Raw genomic sequence first — 12227 nt, 5'->3', positions numbered from 1 at the left:
CGACATCGTAGTTTCCACTGAAGGAGACCTCTATTGAGCACTGCCTGATCCAATTTCTCCCACTCCTCCTTGCACTCGTTCCAAAGGCCATCAAGTGTGGTCGGACGACGCTTATTGATGTTCCGTTTGAGGAGGCCGAAAGCACAGAAGTCCATAGGGGATGCATCTGGTGACTTGACTGGGATGTCTCGAAATGGGATAGCCTTTACACCTGTTTCATACCTGTCATGTAGGCCACCGTTCGTTTGGCAGTATAGCTACTGGCCTTGTCCTGTTGGATGAACACTCTGTCAGTGTCATTGCCATACAAAGCCGGGTCATGTTGGCGATAGATGGGTACTAGTACATGCTCGATATAATACGCTGCATTCACCTTGACATTTGATGACACTCGGTGTATCGGAAGCTTTCCTTTTGCACAGAAACCCGTCACTACCATAAATCCCTTTGGAAAACTCTCCTTGCAGGAGTGAACCCGCTTTGCATTATCGGTTCCATCACTGCGGCGGTAGTAAATTGCACGCATCTGCTGGGATCCTGACAAATAGACCCATGCATCATCTAAGGTGATCACATAACGCCATTTGTCACCTGCCAGGTAACCTTCATACAGCCTTTTGCATGCCACCCGCCATTCTGCGATGTACGTTGGCTTCAGAACATGGACCCACCGCTTGTGTGCACTTCTGAGTCCCAAATTGTCGCGTATGATTCGGTGTACAGTTGCAGTTGACCGTCCAACACGCCTCGCTATGTCACGTTGGGTGGGTGGATTCTCCTAGGTCACAAACCGGCGGACCTTGGCAATGACGTTTTGACTGCGTTGTGGAGCCGGTTGCTTCTTTTACCCCTTTTGACGACGCATGGCAATGGTTTGCTCTGGGTTTGCATTGCGATGGATGGCTGCATTAATTCCCTTATTAGACACTGTGAAACCTTTTTTCTTGCACTGTGTTCTTATTCGGCTATAGCTTAACCTATATCAGAAAGTGCTACGATGTAGCCCTCCCAAAAAGGGTCGATTTTCGGCGGCATTCTGCTCACACACGTCTCTCCTCTGCACGGCTTGTACACAAGTGTTTGGCTACTCCATACTGCGTGCGTCACGTTGCTGACGCGAAACTAGCGCCTCTGGTGGCGACTGCAAATTGCTACTATAAGGATGAAACAGCCTTCTGTATTTTCTTATCTTCGTACTTGTTCTTCCTATCTGATCCAAAAGCGTATAGTTTTAAATTTTTTAGTGTGTGTATGTGTGTAGGGGCGGTCACTATTTTTTGATAAAAAGTCAGTTTCCATTCTGCCTACGTTTGAATTCTTTTGATACAACTATGTCGTCTTTCTCTTCCTGAATATATTATGTATAAAATATATGAAAATTTATATTTAAAATCATATTTAAAAACAATAATAATGATTTATTTTTTATTTCAGCCGAGGTAGTTCGAGCAGTCGTAGACCTACAGATAGAGATAGAGAATCTGATCGGGATAGAGACCGAGACAGGGATAGTTTCTCGAGGTGGCGAGATAGGCAGTATTTTGGCCCTCGAAGATGGTTAGAATCCGCTTTGCGTGACTCACCGTGGGTGGAAAAGGATCCAGGTAATGCTTAGTCTGTGTCGGTGTGTCTCAACCTGTTTTACGTACGACTTGTAGTGGTATTAATAATTAATATACTTTGGTGGTACGCCACCGAAAATGGTTGAGAACCCAGGTCTATTTAGTTACTTAATAACTTAACGTTTTACGTAGTGTATATGTGTATATATAATTCTAAGTGTTATTAAATAACTGCAAATTTCAGTTTTTAACTAAATCAGATACATCAGTTCGTGCAAACGATTCCATAGTTCAATTTCTACATTCATTACATGATTCTTGCAATGTGTAGGAGAGATTTTTAAACAGACGAAAACCTCGTGTTTTCAGTTCGAAGCACTATCACTCCTTTCTGGAGTTAAGTTGAATTGATTTTGAGTTTTAACGTCCCTTTAGCAGCAATGCTATATGAGACGGGACCTACTGATTAACGTGGAATCCGAGCCACATTAGCTCCCGCCGGGAATCAAACCCGGGTTTCTACGCCAAAGGCGCTTACGCTAACCGCTTAGCCACGAAGGAGCTCTCTCCTTTCTCGAGATCGTGCAGTTATTACAGAGAAACTCACACTCCTCTATTGGTACAAAGAAGTCACAAAAATTTACTACTCGTAAAGGTTCCAGATATTTTCCAAGGCTTATTACATTTACCAGAGTTATGTTATGTTATTAGTTATTTAAAAAAAATCTAAGTAATATGTTAGAGTGCATGTGAATACTAAACACCCAAGGTTCACGTCTTCAGATGCTTAATCGCTAAAAATAAGCATACGTGCGGGGTATTCGTTTTCTTTAAAAGCCGAAGTAAATTTTAAGTTAACCAAATGCTTTGAATTAAGGGGGCACGCTGACTCAATGGCAGGGTGCTTATCTTTGGTGCGTGGAGTCCATGGTTCGGCCCTCGGCTAAGTAAGTATAATCGTGGGACAATAAACTCATACTTCATTGTCATTTTTTCTTTGAATTAAATAAGCAGTATTTTCAATAGTCTTTGTTCCACTTAATTTGGATGTTATTTTGGTTAGAGGTTAATATTTACAATAGCAGGCGTACAAAATAATCATATTAAATAATTCACTTGGACTAATGGTCTTCTTTGATAATTGCTGAAAACTTCAGCAGTTACTAAATAACAGGCGTATACAAAGCGTAGTCGAAGTGAATATTTATAATCATGCATCAGTTTAATTCCTTAAAATGTTAAATATTTGTTTGCTTTGCGCTGATCCATACATTCGTTAGGCTTTACTAAAATTTTCAGGCGTAAGGATTGACATAGTTAAAATTTGATAAGTGATGGCATTTTTGCTGGAAAGACTTTTAAAAATAGTATTCCAATTCGATAACTAATCTCTTTGTCTACCATCACATATTTTCCATAATTTCCGTGTCCACCATCACATTTTTTGCAAAACATCACATTTTCAGCATCAGTTAGAGAAATGATGGATTACGATAGTTTCATAAATATGGGGTTGTGTTGTATGATTACTCAGTGATTTTTCAGTAAGGAGAATAAAAAAAAAAAAAAAAAAAAAAAATTACGATTACGTGGTCCCGCGTAACGATGTCGCCAACGCTCTCTCCCATGGTGCGAGTGATTCTAGATTTGATTCGCGGAGGGGACACTCGGCCGAAAAGGTGTAGTAGCAATTTCAGGCCAGCCATCTTGAGTGAGGTTTTTCCTGGTTTTCTTCATTCACACCAGGCAAATGTACGAGGGATGGTTACCTAACACATGTCCCAGTCCTCTTCATTCCCCTCTTTCCCGGATAGTGTAATTGCAGAGTTATGTCATTCCTCGTAACATGACAGGCTTAAAGCTATATATGTTAGTAGTGTCCTGAAATATGTATAAATAAATAAATTCGTCTCATGTAGCTCGGTACTGAAAGGGACGTTAAACTCAAATCCACTAACCAATTATATTACACAAATCTTTGTTGGCTTTTAATTGTATTTGAATAAAGAATTTTGCATCTTTTAACAGTCCCACTTCAAATTCATAACCACTTCGAGTTCTGCTTTTATTAGTTAACATTAGCTTCTATTGCTCACATCAGTCAGGGTTCTTACAAATCTGGAAAACAGGGAAAAGTTAGGGAAAATAAAACGAAGGGCAAATGTCAGGGGAAAAGGTGCTTAACCTGGAAATCAAGGAAAATTGGGGATTTTTCTCAGGGAGTGAAACTATTGTCCATCTTACCTATTTTTTAAGATAAGCCAATAATTCAGTCATTTGTTGACAGAGGCACTACAAATAAATGATTTTTGTTGAGTTTCAAGAGTTATAGTTTGTAAACTTGTTAAATAAAGTAGTTACTATTTCATGTACCGTTGTACACAACATTATTTCTAATATTAAGAATGTAATTTATGAAGATACTTCCGATTTGTTTCACTTCACGTTATAAATCGTGCCATTTCTTTTTGTTGGGAACATAATAGTGTTGAAGTACTGTTAAGTAAATGAGGGTAATTTGCCACTACTCTTTGCTTTTTCACACCGTAATATACTAAACATTTCTTTAGAATATATGATAAAATTTAAATACCAATGCCCAATGAAGAAAACTGAGCGCAAAACATGTCTTAGTATGCCGTAACAGACACTGTTAGCATTTTCTTTCAGGAAGCATTTTGGGAACTTTTTTGTGTATAACTTGGAGTGTGGACTTAAGATTTAATATATTATATCCTGAAATTTAGGTGGTACTTTGTAATATTTTTAAGTAACTTACGATTTTTTGTTTGTTTTTTCAACTGCAAAGATAGTTACAATTCGTGTAAAAATGATGGCTTTCGTTTTCAGACAGTAACATAATACACGATATGTTATGGTATTGCCTTATTTATTTATTTATTTAAAAAACTTACAAACAGCTTGGAAAAATGTGAATATTTTGTTGTTGCGTATGACGAATCGTTTAACAAAATTGCTGGCAAAGATCAAGTGGACCTTCATGTGCGATTTTGGGATCAAATTGAATATAGTGTTACAACAGAGTACTTAACCTCTGTTTTATATATATATATATATATATATATATATATATATATATATATAGGGCAACTGCAAGTGATTTGTTGTTGAAATTTAAAGAAGCTTTCTTAGAGGTTTATGATTTGACCAAGATACTCCAAATAAGCATGGATGGACTCAATGTCAATTGGAAGTTTCTAAGTTCCTCTACAAACTGAAATAGAGATACAGAGAAGTGAAACCAAACTTCTACAGATTGGATCTTGTGGTTTGCATGTGCTGCTCGATGTTCTTTTAAGAGGACATTTAATGGTTGAATGGAACCTCAGCAATTTTTAGGAAGTCTTTGATACTTATTCAGGGAATCAGTAGCCCAAAGAGGAATGTTTGTCTCATTTTCTAAGGACAGTGAAAATTCAGAGGAAATTGTTTCTTAAAAAAAAATTATGCAGTTCGATGAATGGAAAATGCTGTTTGTGTAAACAGAGCTTCAAAAATATTTTAAAATGTGAAAGGTTTCATTGAAAGTTCTGAGACTAAACTTCAGCAAAATTCCACCGTGAACAAAGTGAAATCAGGTGTTCAAGATCCCCTCATGCCTGCTAAACTTACATTTTTCAAATCGGTATCGTTGGAGCTAGAATGACTTATAAATTTAAGGCCGAAAAACCTGTGCCCCCTCTCTTATTTAAAGAACTAATCACTTTTATTGTAAACTTATTGAAGCGTTTTGTACAAGAAGAAATTCTTCACTTTACCATAACGGCAAATAAGTTAATGTGATAGATTTAACAGTTAAAAGTAAACTGGAAGCCACAAAGAATGTAGATATAGGATTCGGGCCAAATCAGTGATTGTCAAAACTTCTCAATTTGCTTTCTCACAATTGCATATACATTTACACATTATTTTGAAAAGTTTAACTCATTGTTTCATTTTCTCATTTTATTGAATTCGAAGAAATGTTGAGAAGTTCCAATAAAGTATTGTTTTTTTCGTTTGTTTACTAAATTTTTAGGAGCGCGTCTGTTTTCTTCGAAATTAACAGAAGCAATTTCTTGATATTTTTTAAAAGAATTCTTAAGTTACAGCTGGTCACTGGGAAAAAGGGTGGCTTTTTTTAAAATAAAGAAGTTTAATGTGTAATTTTATTTGAAGATGTCTTATGAAGTTTCTTCACTAGCTCAAATAGAAATTCTTTGGTTAGCTTACGCTGGTTTGCTGGTCTACTATTATTAACCTTCTGTATGGCTCAGTGCAGGCACGTAACCAAGGGGGGTTCCGGACCCCGTCCCTTCGAAACCCTAAATGAAAAAAATAAGGAAGGATGAAACAGAAAGAAAGAAAAAAAGAAGAATCAGCGTTAAAAATATAAAACTACATCAAGCGTTTGGTTACTCTTTCTGCTGAGGAGTTTTGTGTGGAGGAAACGGAAGGGGTTCAAGTTAGAAATGGATATTATTGGAACGGAGCATTCCGAATTCCATCTAACGTTATGCTAATCCTGTGGATTTTAAATGACAATCGATAAACCGGTTCTATCAGATAGACTCTCAGGTAGAACTTAAGAAATGTCCTTAATCCCCAATAATATGAGCCTTGCAACATATATTCCAGTCACACTTATTAAAGAAATTTTCAATTTCGCGGCAACACTGATCCATTTTATAGGATATCTTTACTGCCGAGAGAGATCTCATTGCTATCCTTGACGGCATTAAATGAAGATAAGAAGAAAGAGGACAAGAAGAACCGAGTTTGAATGACCTCGGAAAACTATACGTTTTCAATATTTTTAAAATATTCTTTTACTCGAGATTTCTTTATAGTTTGTTATTAAAATACTTACTAACATATCTTTTATTGTCTTAACAAACCAATATGGGTATGCTGCCAGTAAAATAGTTTAAATTCATAGAGCCCCTGGTGTGTAACCACAGTATTTCATGTCACGACCCCACCCACTACGAAATCCTGGCTGAATAAACCAATATATGTTGCCAGTAAAATAGTATAGAACGATCGAGACCTTGGTGTAATAACCACAGTATTTCGTCACGGACTTCCCCCTCCCTCCCATTACGAAATCCTGGTTACGTGCCTTTCTGTTTCTACTGTATAGTGCTGCAGACGAAAAGTAGCTGATCTTTCGCAGCACATAGGTTAAGAATCACTGGCCCAAATCTTTATTTTGCTTTTACAGGCATTCATCATCAGTACACCATTATCGCATTAAATGTCATGGGTCAGGGAAAATGGTCTTGCACCTGGAAATCAGGAAAAATGATAAAAGAACCCTGGTCAATATATCACGATCGATCAAAACTACGATATGATCGATACTGTTTTTGGAATACGAAGGCTAAGATGCTGAAACCCAATGAATTTTAAACATAAGGTTAAGGCATCGATCAGATAGGAGATGATAACACAACCTGTTGCATTTTCTATGAATTGTTAACTTTGTGGAGAAATAACTTCTAATTATTTTTTCCTCATTTAATAATATTGTTTTGAGAGTCCAGGAGAAACCTTACTTACTAATTAAAAAATTAAGAAATCGTTTTACGGGGAAATAAAAACGTATAACGTCCCAGAAGAACGTGAAACCCCCACCGGGGGGGAGGGGGGTGATGTTGGTCTTCCGTATTGTTTCGTGGAACTTATCCAATAGTAATGTAATTAAGATTGGTGAGGTGTTTAGAGCCAGGCAAATGTGTAGTATCCATTGACAAAGTTATTCATGTTTAAAGCTTAACCAAAGTAAAAAAAGTTTCGGGACTGCCATTTGTTTAAGTGTACAAGAAATCGAAGTCTCAATATTAATGTAGAATTTAATTCAGTTTAGGCGATGCGTGGAAGTTGAATTTGACACTGAAAATGTAAGAATGAAGCTGCTATACAGGAATCAGGCTTCAAAATGTACAGACACAGTTAACACTAATGTATTGTCTAAATGGGATGATAGAAAATACCGAAATTTGATGGATTGAATAAAATATTAAAATCTTATATTTGAAAAATAAATTGTAGACGTTTGAGCAATCATGTTCCAAACAATTGTAGTCCTCAAGTGTTTTCTTAATGTGAAACATTTTAAACCTGTAGGTAACGAAGTAGAAAATTGCATTCGTTGTGAATATAATTCTGTGGTCTGTTTTTGTAATCTTCTAATTACATTCAGTACATTTTCTTAATTTGTTGGCTTTTTTAAAGCGGTAATTTTAATTATTTCTTTTGTTGCAGAGAGCAAGAAAAAGGAGTTTGCTCAGCAGAGTCCATTATGGCTTTCTGATGAATTAGAATTCTGGCCTGATAAATCAGATCAACCACTGAAATTTTGTCAGATAGCAGCTTTGTATACCGAACTAGTGGCAGTGTCAACTGGAGGGCAGCTGTATCAGTGGAAGTGGAATGACCCTGAACCATACAAGCATCCTGAGGTATTGTAGTTTCTTTGCTCGTGTTCGTAATTGTGTAAACAAGGAATCTGCAAAAGTGCCCTATGTATAGCAACCGTAGTATTCTCCATTATACCAGCTTTGCCTGTTATATGCTATAATTTTAAAATATATATATATATAAACGAACAGAGCAGACCCAACGTATTATTATAAAACTATATTGGTTTTATATATAATAATAAATTAGTTTGCTCTGCTCAGTGATTAATTTAGTTTTAACTGCCTAGATTTCCTAAACATATTATCAAAATAGTCTAAATTGTTAATAATAATAATATAATTAAAAGTAAATGAATGAAGGCTCTACCTGAAAAAAGTATTAGAATAACATCCCAGCAGTATTATGATTCCCTACTTCAATTCAAGAATAATTTTACTTCGTTAAATAATATTCAGTACATTTCTAGTTTTATTTATAGTGTAGTTGAATATTCATAATGAGCCTTCGTTTTGTATACATTTTTTGCCTGTTATCAGACACGTTTGTTGCGTATATTTCTTGTTTCGTCTTACGAATTCATTAATAAAACAGATATATTTTTAGGTCCATTATACTCATTGAACAACCTAAAAATGAATTGCATTATTATTATTACCAAGTGCTTCCAAATTATATTTTCGATCTTAATTTTTTCATAATATTCTTCATGGAGGTTTCTTTATGAATGGTTTTGTTTAAGAACTCCTTGCCGTAACGCTAGAAATGTTGTTTCGTTTGTGTCTAAAGTTTCTGTTTTGAAATCATCTATGCACAAAACTATTGGTACTGCAAATAAATTTTATTCTATTCTAGATATTTCCAAACTAAATTTTAAGTTCGTTCAGAACTTATTCAGTTATTAAATAACTTTTAATGTTACCTATTTAATTTAGTTCGGTGCCATTTGAGACTTTTTTTCTTTGTAATGATTGTACTTTCTGAATTTTAATCGTTTTTTGCATGATTGAGTACTGCATGATTCCATTTATCTTAGTGAATATGAGTCTCTATTTGTGTGTCATACTTCATCTCAGTATGTAATTATTTCTAAGTTTTCTTGTTTGTTGATTTTTATGATTTCGGCTGCATGTGCAGCTTACATGTTGCAAGTGTGATTTGCCTGTTATCAGATATATTGTGACATCGTTGTATGGGTTTGCTGCCTTGGGCCCATCTGTGGTTGTGTGTGCTGTATACTGCGTAATAAATCAATAAGAATATATCAATATAAATGATAACTTTGTTCAAATTTATAAAGACCTACTCGCGCCAGAAGTTATGCCTTTATACACCAACGTAAATGAAATAGTAGAGTATGTATACAACAAAATCATAATCAGTTTCGATCACAATGTTCCAAAACGAGAAACAAAGTAATATATCAGTTATTGTCCATTCGTAACCAAAGATTTTCAAACTCTAAAAAATGAAAAAAGAAGGTATGCATGATCTTTGTAAGTAAACAAGCAAACAAAAGTGGTATACGTTCTGAGTACAGAAGAGAAAAAGTTATATATTAAACTCAAAAATGGCTACTATTCAGGTCTGGAGAAGTCGATCTCTCCATAGTGATTTGCAGTACTTCTGGTTATAACTCAAAAATAAGAAACTAAATAATGTTGATAGTATCTTATATGACAATTATTTTTATTCTAACAAGCAAAATATATCGAATGTGTTTGTGGATCATTTCCAAACAGTCTTGTCAGGTTCTGTAAATATAAGTCCTGTATCTCAACCAGACTATAAGAATGGTAATGTAGTTGAAATTCACCACATTAATACTTCCGACGTCATAAAGGCTATAAATAATAATAAACAGCGTAGTGCAGTTGGTCCGGATAGTATTTCAGATTTATCATGTTGCACCTTTATTAGCAAATATATTCAACAAATCTTGGAAAACAGGTATCTTTCCAGAAACATGGAAAAAGTCTCATAATTCTTATATTTAAAGGGGGAGAAATGAATAACGCTAATAGCTATAGGTCTGTTACAATTTTAAACTCATTTAGCAAAATTTTTGAAGCGATAATTCATGAATTCTTCGTGTCTTAACTAAAATTAAAGATATTTAGTAAGTCTTGTCAGACTATCAGCCAGGTGAATGTATTGACATCCGACGTTTCGAATTCGGACATTGCATTCATCTTCAGAGATTGTAATGAAGAGACCGGAGATACGGGGAACCATATATGGTGACTGTTTAGGGACAGAGCTATGAATAGGAGTTTGTGATAGGCTATGCGAAATGTTGGCTTCTGATTGGCTGTTGTGGCTACGAGAAATGGCTTTGATGAATGTCTGCTTTTGTTCCTGAAAAGGGCTGAGCTAAAACCTATTGTTTCTATTGAGACTGTTCCTTTCCCGTGAGATAGCTATGGCTTTCTTTATTGTTCTGTCCCAAAAATTGCTCCATGTCGCCAGGAAAAATTCAATTCTTTCTTTAAAATTAAAGAAGATAGTTAAATCTGAACATTCAATCATCAGAAAATTTGTTGAATTATTGAATATATAAGCTATGCCATACAAACTAAGACTCAAGTAGATGCAATATCCGTAGATTTAAGTAAACATTTCGACACAGATCACTCATTGTTATTAACTAAACTATCTAATATTGGATGATCTCCCAAATCCCTAAAATGATTCTGCAGTTTTCTTACAAATAGATGTTTTAATGTCAAAGTAAATAATGTTCTAGCAAAGGGAGTTTTATACAAAGAGGTATTCCATGGATCATCTCTAGAACGACTGTTGTTTGTAGTGTTCATCATAATCATCTAGTTCATAATTTCCATGACAGAAATTCTCTTGTGTGCTGATGATATAAAGGTATTGAAAGAAATAAAAAGTGGAACGATAGAAAAACCCTACAGAGGGAGCTGGACAAAATACATTATTGGTCTATCAATAACGATATGAATATAAATAATAATAATAATAATATAAACATATATAATTCACAAGAAAAATCTAATATTCTGTAACAATTTACAAGTAAAATAAGAAGATAATTGAAAAAGTGGAATACATAAATGATAATAAACTTTCTTTTAGGATATATGTGAGGCACATAATCAGGGTTGGCTGGTTTAAACCATGGTTCAAAAAAACCAACTGGTTTAAACCAAAAAATGAAAAATGTCCGTAAAAGTGTAAGTATTCGTAAAATCTTGATGAACACATATTTGTGGGTTACCACGTTTCACTCCCATATATTATTCGTACTATATTCAGACCTAAATTCCCCATTCTTTACTCAAAGAGATTATATCACAAAAGCAACTTTTTTTTATGTAACTTTATGGATGTTCCTTTTGTGATTTTTTTAATAGTTTATTATTATTGTTATGCAACAAAAGGAAAATTCTAAACATTGTTTCGTTTTAATAATGTTTACTATTGATAAAATACATCGAAATGCCGTACTTTTTTTTTGGGGGGGGGGGGGTCATACAAAACCCACTGGAGACAATTATTGAAATAACAAGAATCTTTGGTAATGGGTCAGAGCCAAAGTGGACTCAAATAATTCGTATCTCTATTCATTTTTCTTACTGATATGCAAAGTAAGTCGTTATATTTGTTTAACTTGGACTAATAAAAGTCGTAGTGAACTGACTTGGACAAAATTAGTTCTTCTGTACTCTGTAGTACTTTGAAATTGCCCATATGTAATTCTGTATAATGGTTCTACTTGTACAATTGTTTATCTTTTTGTCCTTCTGTCCTAATGACTCTTGACGATTATATTAACAAATATGTAAGGATCAGTCAACGTATTTTTTATCAGGAGTCCTTCATGAGTGAGTCGGCAGACGTATCGCATTTGTGACCAATTAGTCCCGGTTTCGAGTTCAAATGGAGGACAATTCATCTTGGATGTAAGCCGAGAAGCGATTTGGATTCCGCTTTAAGCTTATGTGACCCCTTCCAGCATAACCCGGTTGTTACATACTAACACCAAGGCGAAACAAGCTTATTTCTGTCCATATGTGATATAAATACGTAGAGCAAATTATTTAAACAAACAAACAAACAAACAAACAAAAAAAAGGTTTAAACCAAAAACACTTTTTTTTTTTTTTTTTTTTTCAATAAAAACCATGGTTTTTGCCAACCCTGCACATAATTAATATTAATATTAATGGGTTGCATTTTAAGGAAGTGGTCCAATTAAGAAAAAAAAATGTGAAA

The 12227-nt window shown here is 34.8% G+C and overlaps 1 protein-coding gene across 3 annotated transcripts in view; it reads left to right on the top strand.

Annotated features, from left to right (window-relative positions):
* The window catches only part of hyd (E3 ubiquitin-protein ligase hyd), a 168152-nt gene that overhangs the window by 36419 nt on the left and 119506 nt on the right, over positions 1–12227 (top strand). For all 3 annotated transcript variants that reach the window (XM_081769459.1, XM_081769460.1, XM_081769457.1), the window contains exons 5-6: positions 1435–1604; positions 7830–8026. In XM_081769459.1, the coding sequence (XP_081625585.1) occupies positions 1435–1604; positions 7830–8026 (367 nt within the window). The remainder of the gene's footprint in view (positions 1–1434; positions 1605–7829; positions 8027–12227) is intronic.

This window comes from Thermobia domestica, chromosome 8 (assembly GCF_964235325.1).
Source record: "Thermobia domestica chromosome 8, izTheDome1.hap1.1, whole genome shotgun sequence".
In the NCBI taxonomy this organism is placed as follows: domain Eukaryota; kingdom Metazoa; phylum Arthropoda; class Insecta; order Zygentoma; family Lepismatidae; genus Thermobia; species Thermobia domestica.
This window is presented reverse-complemented; position numbering and strand designations above follow the sequence as displayed.